The following is a 25,600-nucleotide window of genomic DNA, read 5'->3' as shown; positions in this document are numbered from 1 at the left end:
CTGCTGAGAGGGTTGCGATGGGGTAAATGAAGGCAGAGGAGGATTGTTCTTCATGGGTTCTTTTTGTGTGGCTCTGTGATCCTGCTGGAGGAAGCGTCATTTGAGTTTGTTTCAGTGACTTGGGTTGGGCTCAGGTTGTGACCCTGAGCACAGGGGTTCCTGCACCCTCTGCTCTTAGCCCCTCAGGGAGTGGACAATGGAGCAGCTTCAGAAATTGGATAGAAAGTAGCCTAAGAAAGTGTAGCATAAGAGAGACAGCTCCTATAATCACCTCCCTGGTGGTCTAGTGGTTAGGATTTGGCACTTTCACTGCCAAGGCCTGGGTTCAATTCCCAGTCAGGGAGAAGTGACTTTATAGCAAAAATGCTTCAGTTATTCTTCACTTGCAATGTAAATAAACCCATGTTATTTTCCTGATTCCCCATCTTCCCAGTGTCTCCATGGCATGGCCGGCTCCAGGCACCAGCGCAACAAGCAGGTCCCTGGGGCAGTCAATAGAGAGGGGAGGCTTCAGCAGCAATTCAGCCCTCTCAGAGGGAAGGATTTGCCGCCAAAAGTGGCAGAGGTAGAGCTGGGGCCGACTGCAGCTTTTTTTGTTTGTTTGTTTTTTGTCTCTGTTTGGGGTGGCAAAAACGCTGGATCTGGCCCTGCTCCATGGAAGACAATTTGTTAAATCCCAGATGAGTGGGGTTAAATCAGTTCTCAGCCTGAGTCCTTAGGTCTTAATCCTCAGGATATTGTCCCATCATGGGGCCATTTCCCACCTCTCTTTCCTAGGGAAACACAATTTCTTTGCATAGACACAGGAACAGCAAGATCTTTCTCTGTCCCTTGTGCAAAGCAGGGGCCAAATTCCATGGAAACAATGGATGAGTTGGGGGCCCTGGGCACATCCAGCCTTGGCCTTGAGATGTTCCCTCCCCTCTTTCTTTATGCCCCTGGTGTTATTTCATGGATTGCCTGGGATGGGGGAAAAGCTGAGTTCACTCCAGGTGGAGGAGAAAAAGGACCCTGAAAGTCTCAGGCCCCAACCCCTGCTACCAGGATCACTGAGGTGCTGGGAATCTGCCTGGGAAAGGGATGGTGTGAATTGTCAAGGTGGGGAATGAATAACAATCTACAACTAGATCCACCTCATTAACCACTGACACAGGCTAATCCTGCTGCCGATAGAAGGGAAACTGGGAGCGATTCTTTGCTGTTCAGCCATGGAAACAGTGACCCAATTGCACCGCAGTGAATGTGCTGGGGAAAGCTGGACTTCACAGGCAGGTAGAAAGAGCAGATCCTAGAAACACCTGGAGCTCCCCACAGCACTGCTGCCACCAGGGTCAGGTGTTGAGTGACTCACAGTGCCCACGCCCCGATACATTACCTTCCAGCAGGGGGTGGCAGCACCCCCCACCCAATGCAGGGGAGAGGGCTGAGTGTATCTCTGCACCCGGAGTCCAGGGCACCCACTGTCTCTGCCCCACACATCGAATCTGGCCCTGCTGCAAAGTGACCCCTAAGAACTAACAGCCTCCAGGACAGCAGGTTTGGCCCTCAGAGCAGGGAATGTGTCCCTCATGCTGCTTTTAGGCCACTAGGTGCTCTGGAAACAGGAGGGCTCTGAGTGTAACCTATAGCACACACAGTCCATCTGGGGATGTAGCTCAGTGGTAGAGCACATGCTTTGCATGTATGAGGTCCTGGGTTCAATCCCCAGCATCTCCAGGTTCTTTTCACCCTGCTGCTTTGCTTATGCCAAGAGCAGGTGTCTCCCTGCAGGAATTTCAATCCTGCTTGGTGAGAGGCAAGTGCCAATTGCATGCAAGGTGTGGGTGGGGTTTCTGCGCCCCTGTACATGTAAGATTCCCACCTGCTGTGCTGCTTGGGACAAGGGGTAGATGAGAAGGGCAAATCCTCCAGCACTGGAGGGAAAGGTCCCATCTTTACAGACTGAGAGGCAAAGACTAAACTTATTTCTTGTCTGGGCCCAATCTTTTCACCTGGCATAGCCCTTGTTCCAGCTCAGGTGGTAGCTGGGGGATGTCTCATGACTGCAGCCATGTTTGTTCAGTTCCACCCCCTTATACAGCTTTGGTACAAGGCAGGAATCTTTTGTCTCTCTCCTGAGGAAGAGCCCCAGGTTTAAGATGTGTCAGAGGGGTAGCCGTGTTAGTCTGGTTCTGTAGAAGCAGCAAAGAATCCTGTGGCACCTTATAGACTAACAGACGTTTTGCAGCATGAGCTTTCGTGGGTGAATACCCACTTCTTCGGATGCAAGGTTTAAGATGGATTCCTGTACCAGGTGACATGGTCACATGTCCTGTGAGACCCCCCCAAGCCTTCATTCTTCCTGGCCTGACTCACAGATGGTGCAGGACAGAGCCATCTCCAGTCTATTGTCCTGGTTAATGGGAGCCATCAAGAGTCCAAACCACTATTAATGGCCCACACTTTGCATCATTACAACAGGACCACAGAGTTATAGTTCATATTTCTAGTTTCAGATACAAGAATGATTGAATCATACAAATAGAATGAACACACACAATAGATAATAAGCTTTGTAATGATACCTTACAAGAGACCTTTGCATGAAACATAGTCCAATCACTTTATATTCACACTCATTAGCATATTTTCAGAAAATCCTATGGAGTGCAAGGTCACAGCAGGGAAAGGGTTTTACTGCAGCACCTGGGAGCAGTTGAGTTGCATGTTCAGGCTGTGGTATGAGTTCCTCCAGGTTTCTCGTAAGCACACAGGGACCTTAGCGGGTGCTCTCGATACAGGAATGGCCCCAACACGATAAAGTGATGGGGATTGCATTATTTCTTTTTAATTCTTGTATTTCCAATGACAGTTCTGTATAACTGTTTTCTCCTGGATTTGATATTTAACTAAAGAAAGAATAAGGCCTCAGGATGGAGGAGCAGGCTGGGGCTAGGACTGCTAAGAGAGCAAGAGTAGCAGGTTTTCTGTATTGTTTCCTGCCCTCATTTTCATGACTAATTTCTCTTCTGCATTAAATTTACCTTTTTTTAACATATGAACCTGACTAGCTCAGTTGGTAAAGCATCAGGCTTTTAATCTGAGGGTGTAGGGTTCAAGTCACTGGTCAGCCGAGAAAACAGTTCTCTGTGTAATATGCCCCCAAGATCTTTAGAAGGTGTCTTTGGAGGACTCTTCTTGACTTCAGCTTCTTCTTTTCAGGACATGGCCTTTCCCAGGAAGGGCCCTTTACTGCCTGAGACTGAAGGTGCTACTGCCTCACCTGTCCACTGGCCTCACAGTCTGGAGGAAGAAAGGCCTCTGGGCCTGCAGCAAAGTGCTGTGTGCTGACTTTTTGAGCAAATGCAGGGCTGGCCAGAGAGGCATGTTCCCACTGAGTCCTCCCTGCCAGAAAAAATTGTCCCCACAGACAGGGGCGGCTCCAGGCCCCAGCACACCAAGCGCGTGCTTGGGACAGCAAGCCGCAGGGGGCGCTCTGCCGTCGCATCGAGGGCAGCAGGCAGACTGCGTTCGGCAGCATGCCTGTGAAGGGTCCGCTGGTCCTGCGACTTCGGTGACCTCCCGCAGGCAAGCCACCAAAGGCAACCTGCCTGCCGTGCTTGGGGTGGCAAAATGCCTAGAGCCGCCCCTGCCCACAGAGTCCTCCCTACTGGAAGTCTACAGTAATCAACAGGTGCTCTGCTGGTCCTATGGTGTAAGGGCCAGCACTCAGGACTTTGAATCCTGCAACCTGAGTTGAAGTCTCAGTGGAATCTGAGAACAATTCCTGTGCTACAAACCCTGCTGGGTCTTCCAAGGCTCTGTCTTGCTTTCTCAAAGGCCATGAAAGCCACTAAAAAAGGGTTTTTTTCCTGCTGATAATAGCTCACCTTAACTGATCACTCTCATTATAGTGTGTATGGCAACATCCAATTTTTCATGTTCTGTTTGTATACATATATATATATATATATATATCTTCCTGCTGTATTTTCCACTGCATGCATCCAATGAAGTTGGTTTTAGCCCAGGAAAGCTTATGCTCAAATAAATTTGTTAGTTTCTAAGGTGCCAAAAGTACTCCTTGTTCTTTTTGCAGATAAATTCATGGAGGTTAAGTCCATGAATGGCTATTAGCCAGGATGGGTAAGGAATGGTGCCCCTAGCCTGTTTGTCAGAGGGGGGAGATGGATGGCAAGAGAGAGAGATCACTTGCTCATTACCTGTTAGGTTCAGTTCCTCTGGGGCACCGGGCATTGGCCACTGTTGGCAGATAGGATGTGGGGTTGGATGGACCTTTGGTCTGACCCAATATGGTCATTCTTATGTTCTTAGGAAGGGAGGAGCAGAGCTCTGTGACAGAGTTTCTGTAGTGTAGTGGTTCTCATGTTTACCTAACTTGTAAAAGGTCCCTGGTTCAAAGCCAGACAGAAACATGCTGCCTTAATTTTCCCAGCTCCTACTGGCCTGTCCCTGCTGTTGTAGGAGCAGCAGTGATTTCTATGCTCAAAAGGTCTGTTATACTTCCTCTGCTCCCACTTCTGTCTCCTCTCCCTCTCTGAATGCCTGTGAAGTGGCTTTTCCCCTCCCGCTCCCTCCTGGAATGCTCGTGGGATGAATGGGCTGGTTGAAGAGCAGAAGAGCTCCCAGGTAGACAAGGTGTCTGGGACTCTAATTAGGCAGCAATCACACACCCAGAGCATGGACACTGCCCAAGGTGGAGTGTGACCCACCAGATTCAGCCAAGTCATCTCTAGTCGCAGGCCATGAGGTACAGGCCCTTAAAAGGGGAAGGGGCCCTGTGCTCAGGAGAGCACTCATAAGCTTGTACCTCCAGTGAATGCCCTTCGCCCGGACTGCCTGGCCAGTGGTTCTCTGCGTTGTATTTCATTGTGCCTCAGGAAGACTTACCTTCATCACACCATCCATAGCTGCGCTGTGGGACACTTACCTTGCAGAATCCTGACATCTCCAGTGCCGTGCCTGTCCTGGGAGTGTGAGTGTGTCACCCCCCGCCCCGCTTCGTTTGAGCTTAGCTATCAATATAATAAACGTGCTGCTTTCTGCCAAACTCTGGTGGGTCATTAGTGCTCCCTACGCTGACTAGCTGGCCCAATTTCGGGTAACACCTGCGATAACCCCAACCCCTGCATGACAGAGGGTAGTGAAATGAGCTGAGAAAAAGCCTTGGCATCAGCAGGGGAAAGCTAGAGGATCTGGGCCAGGCACCTTTTGAAGCCTTGTGGCTTGGTCCTCTGCCCTTGGAGATTGGCCGATGGCGGCCGGCTCTTCTGTGTGACTTGCCAAAGGAGCAAGTGAGGCAGGAATGGGGCAAAAGAGGAAAGTCGATCTGAGGAAGGCAGGGCAGAAGCTAAGTGCCTCAGTGCGGCTAAGTGGGGTTAGTAGAGCACCACCATTCGTTCTGCAAAGCCTGGGGAGGTGCGGTTGGGTGCTGGGAGGTAGAATCCTGTGCCTGCGTCTTGGCTTCCCAGGGATGGCTACTTGCAGCCCAGGAGAAGAAGGATGGTTCTGGGTGAAAGGAAGACAAGCAAAGCTCTGGGATGAAATTTGGGTGCACGGTGCTGGCTCTGCGCTGGGGGAGGGGGTTGGGGTGCAGGAGGGGTGGCGCTTACCCCGGGAACTGCAGCTCCCAAAGTGACCGGTAAACACAACCCTCTGGCAGCAGCTCCTAGGTGGGCGAGGCCAGGGGATCTCCGTGTGCCACTGCTGCAGGCGCTGCTCCCAGAGCTCCCATTGGCTGCAGTTCCTGGCCAATGGGTGCTGCGGAGTTGGTACTTGGGGCAGGGGCAGGGCATGGAGACACTCCCCCACCCCAGGGGATGCTGGGACATGCCGGCCATTTCTGGGAGTGGCACGGAGGGACAGAGGCAGAGTGGGCAGGGAGCCACCTCAGTGCTGCTGGCACATCTCTGCACACCCATTGGGGGAGGGGAGCAGAGGGCCTCCATGTGCTGCCTGGGGTAGGGGCAGTGCACAGAGCTGCCCCCCCTCCCGGGTTTTTTACCGGTGGGGGGGGGTGGGGTCTTTGGGCCTGCAAGGTGCAGCAGGTCGGACTAGATGATCACACTGGTCCCTTCTGACCTTAAAGGCTCTGAGTCTAAAAGGGAGAGGGAAGTAAAGGAAAAAAAAATAAACCAAACATTGTAATACCAGGATGACTCCACTTGCTCATTGTATAGTCTCACCCCTTTCTTCCTCCACTGGGTGTTGAATGACCTGCAGCACGTTGATTCTCTCGTTCCATTGCTAAACTGATACAATGTGACTGAAATTAAACCCATTCCCAGCAGAGAAAACATCACATCCCTGCATTGGCTGGGAATCAAACCCAGATCAACTGCTTGGAAGGCAGCTGTGCGCACCACTATACCACCAATGCAGCTGGCAAAAGTACCCCTTATGCTTGCCCAATGAGGCTAGACCAGAATTGAGGCATTTTACAGCCTGTTAAAATGTACTGGAGTCTCAACACTAAAAAGAAACTACCTCTATTTTCACTTGGGTTTGAACCATCAGCCTCTCAATTAGGTCACCCAAGTGGTTACTCACACACCCAGGTAACTACCCTACTTCCCAAGCTTGTCTATGAAGCACCTACAGGGGCACGCCTGGCTGGTGAGGGAGGCACACTGCTGGGGTTATGAGTTCAGGCCTCACCCAGAGCATCGGTTTTTCATTAGCCAGGGAGCTTCCCCCACTCACTTTGTCTAATTCACATGGAAAGTGCCATACGAGGGTGAGGAGAGTAAATTCTAAACTCTGAAATGCGGAGGTGGCCCAGAGATTGGGATAAGAGGTTTGAAGAGAAAAAGGTCTAAGGATATAAATATATCAGAGGGATAAATACCAGGGAAGGAGAGGAATTATTTCAGCTCAGTGCTAATGTGGACACGAGGACAAACGGATATAAGTTGTCAGTCAGGAAATTCAGGCTTGAAATTAGACGAAGGTTTCTAACCATCAGGGGAGTGCAATACTGGAACAGCCTACCGAGGGAAACAGTGGGGGCGAAGGACCTCCATGACTTTAAGATTAAGCTAGATACGTTTATGGAGGAGATGGTATGATAGGATAACGGGCTTAGTCAATAGGTCAATTAAGTGCCACACTGGTAAATTGTACAATGGGTCAATGACATGATATAACCTTTTTCCAGAGGGTATGGCTGGAGAGTCTTGCCCGCATGCTCGGGGTTCAGCTGACCGCCATATTTGGGGTCGGGAAGGAATTTTCCTCCAGGGAAGATTGGCAGTGGCCCTGGAGGTTTTTCGCCTTCCTCCGAAGCATGGGGCAGGGGTCGCTAGCTAAAGGAGCGGGTGGATCGGCTTATGTGGCCTGCATCTTGCAGGAGGTCAGACTAGATGATCATAATGGTCCCTTCTGATCTTGAATTCTATGATTCTATGATTCTATATAAAACCAGACAGTCTCCAGGGGCAGGTATGGTACAACGCCTCAACAGGGAGCCATTTAGGGGAGGGGGTTTCACTTCCTCTGTTCGATGTCCTGAGAGGTATTTTAAGATGAAGATAACACCATGGCTCACAGTTGACTGGCACGTCCTAGGTTAAAGAAAGGAAGGGACTTGGGTTAACAGTCGGAAGATTTGTGTTACCATCACTGTCTGACCCCTCTTCAGTTCAGAGGCTTGTACTTTGTTGGGTGGAACGCACAGTCTCCTGGAGAGCAGGGGCAGCTGTTTCCATGGCAGAGAGCCTGGCACTTAGGAGACTTTCTACACTTGCTGTTTTCAAGCAATTCAATAAAATAACGGTGGAGCTATGTCTGGTTCAAAATTTCAGCCCCACCCCAGTGCAAAAATGCTATTTTAGGATCTAAACAGGAGGCTTCCGGCGCTAGGGCACCTGACCAGAGAGCTCAGTGGGGGGTGTAAGAGCTGCTGACTCTGAGGGTCCTGGGCTAAATCCACTTGCAGGGGGAAGTGTTTTGATTTATTTGATGGATAATGAGCACCAGCTACCAGGGGAGAAGCCCTGCCAACCTGCTGCCACTCCAGCTGCTGCCCCGGTGGGGGGAGCCCCAGGGGGCCTGCTGCTGCTTCGGCCACCCCAGGAGTGCTGCCGGGGGCCACCGAGCTGTGGCTGCTCCTGCTGCCCGCGGAACCACAGGAGGAAGATGATTTTTGACAGTGACGGATGCCTCATCCTAAAGGCTTTTGTCTGCCCCCTTCCAGTGACTGTTTGGCACAGGAATGCAGCCCTCGCTCCTGAGTCTCTCCTGGGGAAATAATGTTTCTGTGCAAAACACCAAAGCTTTTGACAGAAAGGAAGAAAAGGAAATGGCCACACGCTGGGACTAGGACATAAGGAATGAAACACAAGATGCTTCTCCCATGTGCATTGACTTTGAACCTTGTTGTTTGCGGTGTTGTTGTATCCATGTTGGTCCCAAGACATGAGACACAAGGAGGAGGGGGTCACATAATATCTTTTAAAGGACAAAGGAAGGGAGTATTATTTACTCCTTCTCATAACACAAGAACTAGTAGGGGTCACCAAATGAAATGAATAAGCTGCAGGTTTGAAATGAACACACTTCCCTCAATCTGCTGGCAATGCTTCTACTAACGCAGCCCAATCTGCTGTTAGCCTTCTTGGCAACAAGGGGACTGTTGACTCATATCCAGCTTCTCATCCACTGTAATCCCCAGGTCCTTTTCTGAAGAACTGCTGCTTAGCCAGTCGGTCCCCAGGCTGTAGCAGTGCAGGGGATTCTTCTTTCCTAAGTGCAGGACTCTGCACTTCTCCTTGTTGAACCTCCTCAGATTTCTTTTGGCCCAATCCTCCAATTTGTCTAGGTCACTCTGGGCCCAAACCCTGTCCTCCAGCGCTTGGATTCTTTACGTGCTTTCACAGAGTGAAGAGCACATGTTCCATGATTTCATATGGCAGAGTTTTATGCTATAGGGAGCTTTCCTTGTGTGAATTTGACAGGTGAATCAACATAGAGACATATTGTGACCCTTCTCAGGGAGCAGAGGGCTGTGAGTTTCCTTGTTGCCACCTGCCACTAGGAAGAGGGAGTTTTGCATTTGGCAGCTGGATGTTAGTGACCAAACTCACCCAGCCCGTCAGGCACTCAAGGACCCTCCTCTGAGCTACAGCAGCCACCCTAACCCCTGAGTTCCTTCAATGTGTCTCCCTCTGGGGTCCAGCCCAGATCACCAGATACTCAGAGAAATCCCAGATTCTCTCTGCCCAAAGCAATGGTATATCCCCGGTTACTAGTTTTACTGTGGACCACTGCTACTGTATCTCACACAGCACTTGAGTATAGTTATCAAACAAGCAGAAATTTATTTAACAACCGATAGAGATTTAAACAAACAAATGTGAGTGATGGAAACCAACTGTTACCAACTAAACAAAATCAGAAAATGTAACCTACACTTCTTAATAGTTACCTTTCCTATCTAAGTAGATTCTCACCTCACACGTCAGTCAATTTCACTGATTGCTAGTCCCTAGGCGCCATGGCCCTGCCTTTCATGAAGCATCACTGGTCATTAGGAATCTCCTTGGTGAATGGACCCAGAGTGTTTTTCTCCACCCTGTTATGAACTGAATCAGTCTTTTGTCTTTATATTCACAGAAAGGACGATCTACTCATTCTCATATTGTCCTTGTCACTTCCACAGGGTTTCGATGTCTATAATTTGTCTTTGATGGTTTTCCATTGGCTTTTCTGGGTTGGTGCAAAGGCTGACAATGGAGCAATACATCACATAACTGGCTAGCAAGGAGAGGTGCCAATTCCTCCCACTGGAATGGGCCGTCCCCAACAAGACCTATGATTGGGGTGACTCACTTTCACAACAATACCATATGGGCATAATTTTCCATGTACTTTAATTACCCTTAACTATGACTTGGACACACCTCTCGCAGTGAGTAGGAGTATCAATAATTTACAAGCTTTCAGCAGAGATCTCACTGCTATGCTTCCTGGATAACTATCATAAAAGCAGTGTATTAGGTGGGGAGTTTTTCAGGTCTGACACAGGAGTTGCTTGTGAAGAACAGTGAACCCCTTTGCCAATTGACACCAATGAGCTTTTGTCACAGATGCACTGAGCTATACCGTCACCCCCTGATAGAACAGAAAGGCCAGCACAAAAAACAGAGAGAGGAACAATAAGATACTAAAATGACAATGGCTGGAACTCTCCATTTCTCTCAGTCTTTGCATTCATGGGCACTAAGAGCTGTAGCTACAGTTGAGGAACCGGGTGATTGGACAGCTGGCTCAGCCCTCCATACGAGTAACTCTCACACACATAGGGAGATGGGTCAAAATTGGAATTGATGTTAAGACTGTCTCTACACTTCAAACACTGGAAATATTCTTCTGACAACCCAACACTGCCTACACTGGGGCTCAGGTCACATTAACGACTTCTCTCAGTGGAGAGGACTTTTCACACCCCTGAGAGATGTGGTTATGCCAACACAGCTTTTCTACATCGACCAGCCTTTAGATGGCTTATTGACCTGAAAGACAATGGATTTCAGTCTTTTTCTTTATATTGATGGTTGATGAGTGCAGCTGTTCTACCTGCTGGACACATCCTGTGACAGATGTCAGGCCTTTCCTTTGCAAATTAGAGAAGTGGGGAAGACAGTGACCCTTACAGTCTAAGCTGGTAAAAATTTATACAACTTGTCACCTCGAGTAGCTTTCCTTTGAATAGAAATTGACTTAGAAACTAAACAAAATAAATTCTATTTGAAAACACAAAATACTAAAATCTATACTGGGCCAATATTCTCTTATGCACACTTTCTCACACACATTCTCCCATCCCAACCTTTGGAGTGAGGTTTTCTACCAGAACTCTTTATACTACAGGGGGTAAATTAAATCAAATTAACTATTCAAGATTAGCCACCATTTCCTGTACGACTAACAAAACAAAACAAAAACAACTTTCAGTTTTCCAAAATACTTCAGATTATCACACATTTAGTCTCTTCTTCTTTAACCAATAACATCACCAATAATCTCATTTTAATAGATAAAAACATATTCAAAGATCACAAATTCTTATCATATATGTTAGTTTTCTTCTAATGCCCGTTGCGAACAACTGAACCTTGGCTCAAGTTGTGGTTTGTCCCAACCACTTCTGTGAGTTCATATATCTCAGGATCTTCTACATTATGTGTTGGTGGAAGGGGTCTCCTATGTGGGAATCTTTGCATCATGAGGAAAAATACCTCTCGTGTCACACTTTTAATCTTTCAAAGTGAGAGAAGTTAGACAAGTGATGTAAATGCATAAAACACAAGAGAGAACTGTCTGGTCTACACTAAAGACATTTATCAGTTAACTATATTACTCCGATGTGTGAAAAATCCACACCACTGAGCAATGTAGTTACACAGCCCTAACCCCCTGTGTAGATAGCTATACATCAGCAGCAGAACTTCTCCTGCCAAAAGAGCCACTGCCGCTTGCGAGGGTTGGACTAATCAAGTCCGATGAGAGAAATCTCTCCCATTGGCTGAAAGCATCTGTAATAGCAGCGCTACAGCAGCGCAGCTACATTGGTGCAGCTGCACCAACATCAGCTTTATTGTGTAGCCATAGCATCAGACACAAAACCATAGAATCAGAACTCAACATGCGAGTATCCAGAAGTCTGAAATTGGAGCCTGATACATTCATTGCCCCATTGGTTACCATCATTTCTACAGCCTTGAAGTCCTTGTTACCCAATCAGGCAGCCAGTTTGGGATCCACGGGGAAGGAATGTCCTTTGAAGCACTCTCTTTGGATCCAAATGGTGAAGGATGATTGTTCTCAATGTAACCTGGCATCCTTTGGAACTGTAATCAGTGACACTGAACTAGGAAGTGGAGTTGTACAAACAATTTTCCTTGGGTCACTGGTCACCATAGCTTCCTTTACTGGGGTGGAAACCAAGAACTGGATGTGGACTCTTTCAGCCCCAGCTCTTTCCAAATCCTTGGCCAGGATAAATTTACACTTCTCCAAAGTAGAATCCTTTACAAAACCACTCCAAATCTCAGTAGTGTTAGTGAGGCTTACCAAAACATGCCCAGCTTTTCTTTAATTTGGTGAAACAGTTCCAGGCAAGGGACTGGATACAGGGCTGGATCACAATCTTCATTAGTGACCAGAGTTGGAGTTTCTATTAAAAAATCGCTATTTTTCTGCAGCTATTAGATTTCCAGAACTGATTTGATCGATATACATTTTTAGCACCTACAAAGGATAAATTCAACAAAACTCTGCTTCTATTTCCTCAACATCTGCATCATGAAGGGCAGCATCTCCGATACAATAAGATTAGCTAGGAAAGATCTTCTGTAGGGCCTGGGTTACAAAGGCTTTGGAACCAAATACATGGGCATTGTGCCTAGTTCAAAAATCACTTAGCATGGAATTTTCTCCCCAGAACATCTGGGACAATATTGACTTAAACAATTGAACTACACCGTGATCATATGCACTTCCTTCAGTTAGTTCGGTTCTGCTGTTGTTGACCATTTCTGAGTACAGACTTTAAATCACTGCTGTTTCTTTGTTAGCCTGTCCAGTAAATTGGAGAGTTCTCTAATGCTGACAGAACTGCACTTCAACCTTCTCCATGACATCGTGCAGGGATGGGGAAAAAGCAAAGCTGAAGTGAGAAATGATGATTTTAGCAAATAGTCATTTGTCTTAAATTCTCCAATAAATCTGCGCTACATCCTATCAAACTGAACTACTATCCAACTGAGTGACCAAACAGCCTTCAGGAAAGATAGAAACCCACATCACAGAGAGCTAGAATACATGGCAATGAAAGTGTGAAGTGAAATTCCAGAGCAGGTTACATCTGATTATTCAGAATCAGGACAAGAGATTCTCCCATCACATTCTCCTCTGATCCATTCAAACATACTTCACTCAGCACTGTCTCAATAGCCAGTTATGTTATTTACAAAATTTTAGTATCCGAGCATTGCTATAATTAGGACAAAACCACTCACCTTGCCAGAAGTGGCTTTACCAATAGATGGAACCTGGGATTTAAACTCCCAATGATCACACTGTGTTTGGGATCCATTTGAATTCCCTTCCAGGTCTTTGACACTTTCATCTCAGAGCAACTCTGATATAAGATTAAAGAAGTCAAAGCATCATCTCCAAGCACAGACAGCTGAGAACTGTTCCTCACAGGACACTTTGAGAAGTGGATGGATAGAATGTGATGATGATAACCTCTGCATGGCTCAGACAAAAGGTAACAGTTCTGCAGTGATGGGGAAGGAGGAATCTCTGCGTCTCCCCATCTCTTTCCAGTGTCACAGAGGCTGAAATTACACTTTTTTTCCTGCCCCTGCTCCTCTTCATTTAACTATAATTTGAAAAATTCCCATTATATCTGCTCTTCAGCACAACCCAGAGCAATGTGAGAACAACAGGCAATGATACAATCTGTATCACTGATGACCAACAATAATTTTGAAATAGGAGGAATAGTATAAATGTGATGCTCCCTGGTTCCTGATAGGAAGGGCACACTTGAATTACTCATGGGATAATGGAGTTGATAGAAAGGACAAATGGGTCCACTTCAAAACAGGGCAAACGGCAAAAATGGCCACTCGTCTGGTCAAACTGAGGGATAACCATGCTGCAAACAGTTCAAACAGCTGTAAAAGTTACTATGTGGGAATCAGGAAAATTATTAGAGAAAAAAAAGTATTGATAGCCCTAGAGGTGTTTATGTTGTTGATCTCCCTTGCAGATTCTCTGATGACTAACATGGGCTAAGTGCCCACAGAAGGTTTTCCTGCACTCACTGCATTTATAAGGTCTCCCACCGGTGTGGATTCTCTGATGTTTAGAAAGGCTTGAGCTGCTAGTGAAGTTTTTCTCACACTCACTGCATTCATAGGGCCTCTACCCTGTGTGGATTCTCTGATGCCTAATAAGGTGTGAACTGCGACTGAAGGTTTTCCCACACTCACTGCATTCATAGGGCCTCTCCCCTGTGTGGATTCTCTGATGGGTAAGAAGGTTTGAGCTGCGATTGAAGGTTTTCCCACACTCGCTGCATTCATAGGGCCTCCTCCCTGTGTGGTTTCTCTGATGTCTAATAAGGTCTGAGCTGCGATTGAATTTTCCCCCACATTCACTGCATTCATAGGGCCTCTCCCCTGTGTGGATTCTCTGATGTTGAGAAAGGGCTGAGCTGTCAGTGAAGCATTTTTCACACTCACTGCATTCATAGGGCCTCTCCCCTGTGTGGATTCTCTGATGTTTAGAAAGGCTTGAGCTGCTAGTGAAGTTTTTCTCACACTCACTGCATTCATAGGGCCTCTTCCCTGTGTGGATTCTCTGATGTTGATAAAGGCCTGAGCTGCTAGTGAAGCATTTTCCACACTCACTGCATTCATAGGGCCTCTCCCCTGTGTGGATTCTCTGATGGGTAAGAAGGTTTGAACTGCGATTGAAGGTTTTCCCACACTCGCTGCATTCATAGGGCCTCTTCCCTGTGTGGATTCTCTGATGTCTAATAAGGTCTGAGCTGCGATTGAATTTTCCCCCACATTCACTGCATTCATAGGGCCTCTCCCCTCTGTGGATTATCTGATGTTGAGAAAGGGCTGAGCTGTCAGTGAAGCATTTTCCACACTCACTGCATTCATAGGGCCTCTCCCCTGTGTGGATTCTCTGATGGGCAAGAAGGTTTGAGCTGCTAGTGAAGCTTTTCCCACACTCACTGCATTCATAGGGCCTCTCCCCTGTGTGGATTCTCTGATGTTGATAAAGGCCTGAGCTGCTAGTGAAGCATTTTCCACACTCACTGCATTCATAGGGCCTCTCCTCTGTGTGGATTCTCTGATGCGTAATAAGGTGTGAACTGCGACTGAAGGTTTTCCCGCACTCACTGCATTCATAGGGCCTCTCCCCTGTGTGAATTCTCTGATGTTGAGAAAGGCCTGAGCTGCTAGGGAAGCATTTTCCACACTCAGTGCATTCATAGGGCCTCTTCCCTGTGTGGATTCTGTGATGCTTTATAAGGATGGAGTAATCACATACGTTTTCCCCAAACTCACGGCATGTATTTTTTCTCCTTCTGCTGAGGATTTCCTGTTGTGTTGTGGTTTCCTTGAGGTCCTTCTGAGTTTCCTGACAGGAAATACATTTACCCAATTTCTCCCCTGGCTGGTTTCCCTGCTCTCCTTCTGGTCTGTGTTGAATGTCATGGGATTTTTCCTGCTTATGACTCCAGGACACATTCCTTTTCGATCTTTGTGATAATGCTCTGTGTTTATCCACTTGCTCAACATTTTCCTGCTGAGAATTCTGCTCCTCTTTCTCACATACCCTTGCGTCACCTGCTGTGATAGAGACAGAAACCTCAAACAGGGATGGAAAGGGGAAGGCCAAACCAATACAAGTACTGGAGAGAGGTCAAATAAAAATCAGGAACTGAACTCCCCCAAGTTCTTCCCCAAACAGGAGAGAGGAGGGGATCAATTCATCACATCCCATCCAATATCACAGGGGGAAAGGAGGAAGCTACTGTCTGGTGTCTGCTAGGGTCTACAGGAAGCCATGAGCTATATTTACCCTAAGGATACGACCCCTGCTAGGGACAATATTGAACTGAGAGACCTTCCAAGGGCATTGTAGGGCATCCCAGATGTTTCCTTCAGGCACTTACAGATTCTGAGTTGGTTTAATATTTCCTCACCTGTGCAGGGAGCTCTCAGGATCTCTCTTTCCTCTGAACCCTGGAGGTCTGGGACCCATGGCTCTTCCCCTTGTTCCAGCTGGGAGATCACATCAGGTTGGGAAATTGGAAACCCTGCTCAGATGAAAGAAAACAAAGGAGGTCACTTGATTTCATAACTTTGTCATAAAAAACATTCTATTAATTTAACTTCAGTGCTTAGTGTGACGGGTGTGCCTGGGGCAGTCCACACTGAAAATGCCAGGGTCAGGGCAGGATGAAAAAGGGAGAGCAGATGCTCCCAAAACTGGTGGTTAACACTGAAGTTAAACTCAACGACCAGTCACAAACTGTGCTTCTGATCCCACACACGGGTTATCGAGAAGCTGAAAAAAGAAATCACATGGCCCCCTTTATTGCATTCCAGTTCTCCGACTCCCAATCAGCACCTAGGTCCAGTACAGTGAGAGGTTATTTAAAAACTCTGCTCATATATAAAATGTTTTTCTGACCCCAAAGGGTCAGCCACATTACAAGATCACTATAGGTTTGGATCTTACCCAAAAGACCACACTGCCAGCCAATCCTTTAGCATGGAAAGACAAGACAGGACATGACACAAAAAAAGTTGTTAAATGGAAAAGCAGTGAGATGCATTCAGAAATCTATATATCAGGTTATTAGCAGTATTGCTGAGCTGCTGGCTTGAAAGTCCGTCTGGAACACATCCACAAGTTCGATGGGTCTTTCAGTCCTTTGTTCCAGGCTTCAATTTGTAGAGAAGTTGCTCCAGAGGTAGGAAGAGGGATTGAAGACAAAATGGAGATGATGCAGCTGCCCTTTATATTCCCTTTGCCATGTGGCTTGTACTTCCTGTGTCCCAAACACAAGCTTCACAGCACAGGGCATGGAAAAGCCTCGGAAGTCTCAGCACACAGACATACCCCTGCATGTCTTGCTGACTCAATAGGTTTATGCCCTTGATCAGGGATGGGCAAATTACGGCCCACGGGCCACATCCAGCCGACAGGACCGTCCTGCCCGGTCCCTGAGCTCCCGGCTGGGGAGGCTAGTCCCTCCCCCACAGCCACGCCACCGCGCGGGCAGTGCGCTCCTGCGGGGCAGTGTGTCTGGCTCTGCGTGGCCCACGTGGCTGCCAGACGTGCTGCTCTGAGCGGCATGGTAAGGGGGCCGGGGGGTTAGATAAGGGGCAGGGAGTCCCAGGGGGCAGTCAGGGGACAGTTGGATGGGGCGGAGGTTCTGGGAGGACGGGGGCTGGATAGGTGTGGGAGTCCCAAGGGTCTGTCAGTGGGCAGGGGGGTGGATAGAGGTCAGGGCAGTCAAGGGACAGGTAGCAGCGGGGTTGGGTAGGGGGTGGGGTCCTGGATATGAACCCATATCCAAACCCCCGCCCCCTGACAAACCCCGGGACTCCTACGCCTATCCAACCCTCCAGTTCCCCATCCCCTGACCGCCTGCCCAACCATCCCCTGCTCCCTGTCCCCTGACTGCCCCCCAGGACTCTCTGCCCCTTATCCAACCTCCTGGCCCCCTTACCACAGCCACGCGGCTCGCCGGAGCTAGATACGAGGTCCCTCAGGAGAGCGCTGACCGGCCCCCTTACCATGCCACCCAGAGCAGTAGGAGCTCGCAGCCCCACCGCTGCAGCACTGCCCAGGAGTGGTGGCCCAGAGCGCTGGTGGCGCGGCATGTTGAGTCTACAGTGGGACAGCAGGGGCGAGGGAACAGCAGGGGAGGGGAGGGAGAGGGGAGCCTCCCCATCCGGGAGCTCAGGGGCCGAGCAAGCTGGGCCTGCGGGCCGGATGTGGCCTGCGGGCTGTAGTTTACCTACCCCTGACTTACATGTTAGTTTGTAAAAAGAACAGGAGTACTTGTGGCACCTTAGAGACTAACAAATTTATTTGTGGTTTATCTTGCATTTCTTTTGTAAATAATTCTGACTTTTATGCCTCGTTACCTGTAGTCACTTAAAATCTTTTTTTTTGGTAATTAACAATCTTGTTTTATTGTTTTATCCAACTAGTGTGTTTGGATTAAAGTGTGTTGGAAACTGCATTTGGGATGTAGCGGGGTGGACCCCCGCTCCTGCTCTGAAGGGTTAAAAACAGCCCTGGGAGGGGGCTGTGGCTGGAGAAAGCAGCTTTTAGGCTGGGCTGCTTGGGGGAAGTGGCTGCAGCTGGGGCCAGGCCCCAAAGAGACTCAGCTGCCCTATAAAGGCAGAGAAGCCAGGGGCAGATAGAGTCTCTCTCTGTTTGTAGAGGGAGATGGGCCTGGCTGCAGGGAGCTGGACACAGGGTACCTGAGTGAAGCAGGGCTGGGGAAAGGCAGAGGAGCTGGGGAGCTCCAGCCTGGAAAGCCCCAGGCCGAGGCCTAGCAGAAGGCAATAGGTACTGGGGGGTTGCAGAGGGCAGCCCAGCGGTAGGCAAAGGCAGCAGGTCCAAACCCTCCTTGCCAGTGATGAGTGGCTGATCCTGCAGCCTGCCCCAGGGTGTGGGGCTAGATGATGACTGGCGTTATACTGAGCCGAGGTGGGAATAGTGGGTGGGAGTTCCCTGGGGAGGGGAGACCCTAAGACTGAGGGGTTACTGCCAGAGGGCAGCACCCCAGGTAAAAAGGGCACCAGGTCCAGGGAGAGACATGGGAGGCCAGAGGACAGGCGGATCACCAGCCTGCAGAGGGTGCACCAGAGCTGGAATGAGCTAATTCCCAGAAGTCACCAGCAGGGGGTGCCGCAGGGATGAGTTCACTCATCTACATGGGATAACAAGGCTGGTGCATGTCAGTTTCCACTGATGAAATGACAGACTTCATATGAGCTTGCCTTGTTCAGTAGTGTGCTGGACAGGGAAAGATGCACATTTCTGGGGGAAGTCTGGGAACAAAGACTTTTCTGGGGTTTTCCTGTGCTGCACTGTAACTCCTGGGTCGCGGACTAGCAGCACTAAATACTGTGTAGCTGGGAGCGAGTTACATGCTGGAGACTGTGTGATAACTGCCCAGGAGTGGCTGCTCTCACAGTAAAACAGTGTAAAAGTCACCCCACCCTGGGGAACTGAGGGGACACAGCTGTTCAACACTCCAGATTGCACTGTAGTTAATGTCACAGACACTCAATTTCAAAGAGGCTCCCAAAACACAGAGAAAGTAAATCCATGTCCCAGAAATCCAAGACTCCAGAGAGAGGGCAAATCTCCCTGCCACTGCTTCTTGCTGACGGAGAGGTCCAGAGACAATGAGAGAGTCCTGGAGAAGCTGGGAACAGGAAGCATGGGCAGGTGGGCTTCAGTGGAGAAAGGGAACAGGAAGGGCAGGGATAGTGCTGAATGCAGGATCTCAGCAGTACTAGATGTCAGGACAGCACATAGTGCAGCCCATTGGAAAACATAATCCCAACTAGACATATAAAATGATGAGGTCTAAATTAGCTGTTTCCACTCAAGAGAGAGATCTTGGAGTCATGGATAGTTCTCTGAAAACATCCACTCAATGTGCAGCAGCAGTCAAAAAGCAAACGGAACATTGGGAATCATTGAGCAAGGGATAGAAAAGACAGAAAATATCATATTGCCTGTATATAAATCTACGGTACGTCCACATCTCGAATACGGCTTTAGGAGCTGGATTTTATAATGTACTGTGAGAATTTAATGTATGATTTGATTTCATCCTGTCAGCCACCCTGTTTGAATAGCAGAAAGGAATGACAGACCAGAACAATCCTTCTGACTGATTATGGTCACCTTTTGTTTTAGGATAAGTTACACTGTCTACTATGGTTTCCTCTATGTATTACAAATTAGGCACTCTAGTTAAATCTACATGTCTTTGTTTTAAGGTTTAGTAAATAAGAGACAGGATTCTCTATTGTGTCTATGTTAAGTAGATTAGAGAAACATTGAAGGCAAGGTTTCATTTGCAATGCCTTTTTGCTCGATATAAAATACTACTGTTTGTATTCTCAGTGGGTTTGTGTGAATGAGGATGTATGCATCAGGAAAAGAGAAGGTGTAAAGGCCATTGTTATAGCCAGAGTCAAGGAAGAAGGAGTCAAGAGACTTAAAGGACATCAAAGAATCAACAACGTGCATCCATAATGAAGGGCAGATTGATGACCCTGAGGTCAAGACTGGCACCCCTGAGGACAATTGATTAAATTAGAACAAAAGGACAGGCTGACCCTCTCGGAGGTGCACTGGAATGTTTACAACAGTTAAGAAGTAACCGATCACAAACTGATACAGCAAAATCCATAGACTTCAACAAAGGAAAAAACCGTATAAGAACCAGGGTGCTTGGCCATGGGACTTTGGGTTCATCTTGCCACACTCCCGGAGCATTGGATTGCGACCGACAAAAGCCCAGCCCCACACTCGTGCTCAGTGTAATTGGCCATTAGATTGACTCGAGCTACAACAGACTGGTAACTATGAACTGCTCTGGCAGAGGGTGTGTGTGTGTGTGTGTGTGTGTGTGTGTGTGTGTGTGGGTGTTTACCTTCCTCTATAAAGATCCCATGTGCTTTGTAGGAGCATAACACTGCGTGCAGGTGTGGTCACCCCATCTCAAAGAAGTTTACTTATGCAAACAGGAGATATTTGACACTGGGCAATATTGTTCCTGTGTTCTGCAGCAGGGGAGGGTCTGTGGCAGTGTGTGGGTCACTGGCATATTGGGGTGATGCAGAGACAGGACAGTGTAGAGGTAGCATTGTGGGGCTGGCATGAACCGTATCTCTTCATTTCCCCTTCCAAGAACTGAGGGGACAGGAATCCTTACCCAGCGAGGTCACATTCTCATAGTTCTCCTGCATGACGTCTCTGTAGAGGGCTCTCTGAGCAGGGTCCAGCAGAGCCCACTCTTCCCTGGAGAAATACACAGCCACCTCCTCGAAGGTCACTGGCCTCTGAAAGAGCAAGGGTCCAACACTCAGTACCTGCTGCCTCACTCACAGCCCCACTATTTGTGGGGGAGAGAAGTCAATCAAATGCAAGCTCTGGGTGGATCACAGTCAGAGTCCCACCTCCACCCCACTCAGAGCATCCTGGAAACACCAGGTTAAGGGGACGAATAGAGAGTCCCTTTTCTCTCACAGCAGATCCATCACACTCCTACTAGTCACAGACCGATACAGGAGATGGAGCCCCTAGCAGGGACCAGGGAGAGCTCCCTGGTAGGAAGCCCAGCACCCTCCCCATTGTGAGGAGCTGAATATGAAGGGAGGGGAATCTCCCCTAAACCTCACTAGTGGGTGCCCCCTTCATATCTCACAGCAGCCGCTGGTCAGTCAGGTCAGGCTCCAGCACTGAGAGTCTGGTCAATTTTCCTAGCCCCATGTAGGATTATTATTTTCTGTTTCACAAATTGGGGTATTTCCACCTCCTAATCTCATGGGTCTGTTCCTAGAATCTGGGCCACTCATTAAACTCCCCCCAGCAGGAATGTCACAAGCTGTCCTCCTCCCTTCCCCACCTTGTGCATTTCCTGCCCGGCTCCAAACCAGACTGTGCAAATCTTCCCATCTCCGGTGTATTTGCTGTCCCTCTCCCTCCTGCAGGAACCCACCAGCAACCCCCCGATAATCCCTACCTGAACAGCCTCCTCTGCAGCCATTTCTCTCCCCTGTCCCATGGCAGGATGGGATGAGCTGGAGTGAAACACGGACGTCATTCTGCAGCCTGGGAGGGTGAGAAGGGCAGTTGTGGGGGTTACAGAACAGGCTTTAGTTAATTTCACAGGACGATTCTCCAAGGCCCTTTCCCTGCAGACAGACATCCTAGATTCTGCCATCTGGGAAAATGCTCAATCTCTTTATTACAGTGTGGAGCTGGCCCCTCCCGCCAGGCTAAGCCCACAGAGAGGTTTTTAACCTCCCTTCTCCCTCCCCCGATCGCATAACAAAGGCTACGTCTACACTACCCGCCGTATCGGCGGGTAGCGATCGATTTTTCAGGGATCGATATATCGCGTCTCATCTAGACGCGATATATCGATCCCCGAACGCGCTTCTATCGATTCCGGAACTCCACCGCCCCGAACGGCGGTGGCGGCGTCGATATGGAGAGCCCCGGACATCGATCCCGCGCCGTGAGGACGGTTAAGTTATCGATATAAGATACTTCGACTTCAGCTACGTTATTCACGTAGCTGAAGTTGCGTATCTTATATCGATTTTTCCCCTTAGTGTAGACCAGCCCAAACTCTCTGAACACAAGGCTAGAAAAGAGCAGAACCAAAGGAGTCACTGTGGGGGATTCCCTCAGACACTGACCCCAGGGCAGTCACACCCTAGCAGGGAGAATATGGAGTCAGGAACTGGCTTTTCCTCTGTGTGAGCCTTTTCTTGTTCACTGGAAAGTGGTTCTGCCCAGGGATGCTGCAATACATGTGTCTGGGTGGACTAGAGAGCTGGAAATCTGCCCCCATTTCTCCCACTGCCCCTTTCAGTCTCTCCTTCCCCTGTCCTCTCTCCCTGCCCCTCTGGCTGGGAAAGTCCCATTCCTGGGGGCTTTGCTCTCCCATGGCTGGATTTGCTCCTGGCAATTGCTAATGGGAGGAGAGGCTGTTTGTGTAGAGTCACTTTCTTGCCAGTCCCCAGCACTTTCTCAGAGGTCTTTCAGTTACCTGGAGTCTGTGGTAGAATTTGTATTAACGGGGCCCAGGGCTGCCCCAAGGGGCTAGTACCAGCTGCAGAAAGTCATCACCTGGGCTGGGCAGCTATTGAATAACTAGAGGGAAAAGGGGGACTGTTTGATTGGATTTTATATTACAGTCCAATACATAAACATAGAGGGTCGGAGTTCCCTGGGGAGGGGAGACCCTAAGACTGAGGGGTTACTGCCAGAGGGCAGCACCCCAGGTAAAAGGGGCACCAGGTCCAGGGAGGGACATGGGGGGCCAGAGGACAGGCGGATCACTGGCCTGCAGAGGGTGCGCCGGAGCTGGAATGAGCTAATTCCCAGAAGTCACCAGCAGGGGGTGCCGCAGGGATGAGTCCACTCATCTACATGGGATAACAAGGCTGGTGCATGTGATTTTCCACAGATGAAATGACAGACTTCATATGAGCTTGCAGTGTTCAGTAGTGTGCTGGACAGGGAAAGATGCACATTTCTGGGGGAAGTCTGGGAACAGAGACTTTTCTGGGGTTTTCCTGTGCTGCACTGTAACTCCTGAGTCGCTGACTAGCAGCACTAAATACTGTGTAGCTGGGAGCGAGTTACATGCTGGAGACTGTGTGATAACTGCCCAGGAGCGGCTGCTCTCACAGTAAAACAGTGTAAAAGTCACCCCACCCTGGGGAACTGAGGGGACACAGCTGTTCAACACTCCAGATTGCACTGTGGTTAATGTCACAGACACTCAATTTCAAAGAAGCTCCCAAAACACAGAGAAAGTAAATCCATGTCCCAGAAATCCAAGACTCCAGAGAGAGGGCAAGTCTCCCTGCCACTGCTTCTTGCTTACGGAGAGGTCCAGAGACAATGAGAGAGTCCTGGGGAAGCTGGGAACAGTAACCATGGGCTGGTGGGGTTCAGTGGAGAAAGGGAACAGGAAGGGCAGGGATAGTACTGAATGCAGGATCTCAGCAGAACTAGATGTCAGGATAGCACATAGTGCAGCCCATTGGAAAACATAATCCCAACTAGACATATAAAATGATGAGGTCTAAATTAGCTGTTTCCACTCAAGAGAGAGATCTTGGAGTCACTATGGATAGTTCTCTGAAAACATCCACTCAATGTGCAGCAGCAGCAAAAAGTGAATGGAATGTTGGGAATCATTAAGCAAGGGATAGAAAAGACAGAAAATATCGTATTGCCTGTATACAAATCTATGGTGCACCCACATCTCGAATACGGCTGTAGGAGCTGGATTTTATAATGTACTGAGAGAATTTAATGTATGATTTGATTTCATCCTGTCAGCCACCCTGTTTGAATAGCAGAAGGGAATGACAGACCAGAACAATCCTTCTAACTGATTATGGTCACCTTTTGTTTTAGGATAAGTTACACTGTCTACTATGGTTTCCTCTATGTATTACAAATTAGGCACTCTAGTTAAATATACATGTCTTTGTTTTAAGGTTTAGTAAATAAGGGACAGGATTCTCTATTGTGTCTATGTTAAGTAGATTAGAGAAACATTGAAGGCAAGGTTTCATTTGCAATGCCTTTTTGCTCGATATGAAATACTACTGTTTGTATTCTCAGTGGGTTTGTGTGAATGAGGATGTATGCACCAGGAAAAGAGAAGGTGTAAAGGCCATTGTTATAGCCAGAGTAAAGGAAGAAGGAGTCAAGAGACTTAAAGGACATCAAAGAATCATCAACGTGCATCCATAACGAAGGGCAGATTGATGACCCTGAGGTCAAGGCTGGACCCTGAGGACAATTGATTAAATCAGAGCAAAGCACAGGCTGACCCTCTCGGAGGTGCACTGGAATGTTTACACCAGTTAAGAAGTAACCGATCACAAACTGATACAGCAAAATCCATAGACTTCAACAAAGGGGAAAAAAACTATAAGATCCAGGGTGCTTGGCCATGGGACTTTGGGTTTGTCATGCACACTCCAGGGGCATTGGACCGCGACCGACAAGAGCCCAGCCCCACAATCGTGCTGAATCTAACTGGCCATTAGATTGACTCGAGCTACAACAAACTGGTAACTATGAACATCACTGGCAGGACGGGGGGAGATATAGGGTGGGGGGGATAGAGAAGCATATGCTAACTGTTGTATTCTCAATAAATGCTGTGTATTTACTGTGGAAGCCAGTAAATAATTAACAAGGTTTTGAAGAGATCTTAATGAATGTTAGTTAGCATGAGTTAGGTTAACTGTGACCCTGGTGACGTCAGGAAGCAAGATAATGTAAGACAGAGTGAATTGTGTGAAAGTTATTACGACCTTGCAATATGCAGTCTTGCAGTCTTGTTTTTCTAGTGAGATAGCAGAAAAGCTTATGTATAAACAAAATGTATTTGTTGCTTTTACTGTCTGTATTATTGCTAGAAATTGTCTGTAAAAGATATAAAGGCTTGCTGTGATTGTTTACCAGTTGAGAGACCTGTCCAGGACCCTGTGTCCTATGGCACTCTCTCCCTCCATGGTAATTACTGGAGAAATAATAAAGAATTTGATTTTGCTGCACCCAAACAAAAAAGTGAGAACTGAGTTTTTCTTCGACAATTTGGGGGCTCGTCCGGGATGGCAACGCCCACGGACTCACAGACAACTACTACGGATCATTCCCCTTCGAACCCCATGGCGCCACATGAGAGGTATGAGACCTTTTGAAATCTCTGTTGGGGTATCGGAGGAGGACTGTCCCTGAGGACGTCTGTCTCTGTTGGGCTCACGCCATCTGAACTTATTGACTGTGCAGCAGGATCAGATGCAAAGTGGTATTGGGGAGAGGCCCCAATAAGGTTAGTTTATTGCAGTACTGGGAACTGCTGAGTTGGCCAAGGAAATGCATAAGGTAATGCATAAGGTAATGCATAGGTAAATGCATTAGAATGCACCGGTGCTGAGGGGGTTTTACTGCCTCAAGAGGGTTTGTCATACCACCTCATGGTATTGGTCCGGACCAGGTAAAGATGCATCATGGTTTAAAAAAAAAAAAATAAATAAAAAAATAAAAAGGTTGAAAAAAGGTTAAAAAGAAAAAGAAAAAGGAAGAAAAGGAGGCCTTGGTGTGTGTGTGTGTACACCAGTGTGAGTGGCTGTTACCGGGCTAGCCCGGTAACTAGTGGATCTTTAGGAGATCCGACCCACGGTGGGCTGACTCAGCCTGGCATAGTCCGGCGAGGAAGCTGCCTGGGTCTAGGAGTGTGTGAACCCATCTTCCCTCCCCT

General features: G+C 48.2%; 1 protein-coding gene, 3 non-coding genes and 1 pseudogene across 4 annotated transcripts; 3 read left to right on the top strand and 2 right to left on the bottom strand.

Annotated features, from left to right (window-relative positions):
• LOC120375436 overlaps positions 1-25,600 on the top strand; it is a 648,226-nt pseudogene that overhangs the window by 149,481 nt on the left and 473,145 nt on the right.
• On the top strand, positions 273-344 carry TRNAE-UUC. The gene has a single exon. It is a non-coding gene; the product is annotated as a tRNA-Glu (tRNA).
• On the top strand, positions 1,645-1,716 carry TRNAA-UGC. Its single transcript has one exon. It is a non-coding gene; the product is annotated as a tRNA-Ala (tRNA).
• On the bottom strand, positions 6,308-6,379 carry TRNAG-UCC. The gene has a single exon. It is a non-coding gene; the product is annotated as a tRNA-Gly (tRNA).
• Positions 13,936-15,048, bottom strand: LOC120375437 (zinc finger protein 345-like; the record flags this gene model as incomplete). The annotated part of the gene is made up of 1 exon (XM_039496070.1): positions 13,936-15,048. A coding segment is annotated over one exon (1,113 nt), but the record flags the coding sequence as incomplete, so codon positions are not given.

This window comes from Mauremys reevesii, linkage group 12 (assembly GCF_016161935.1).
Source record: "Mauremys reevesii isolate NIE-2019 linkage group 12, ASM1616193v1, whole genome shotgun sequence".
NCBI lineage: Eukaryota > Metazoa > Chordata > Testudines > Geoemydidae > Mauremys > Mauremys reevesii.
Note: the sequence above shows the minus strand (reverse complement) of the source record. Positions and strands in the feature narration are given on the sequence as shown.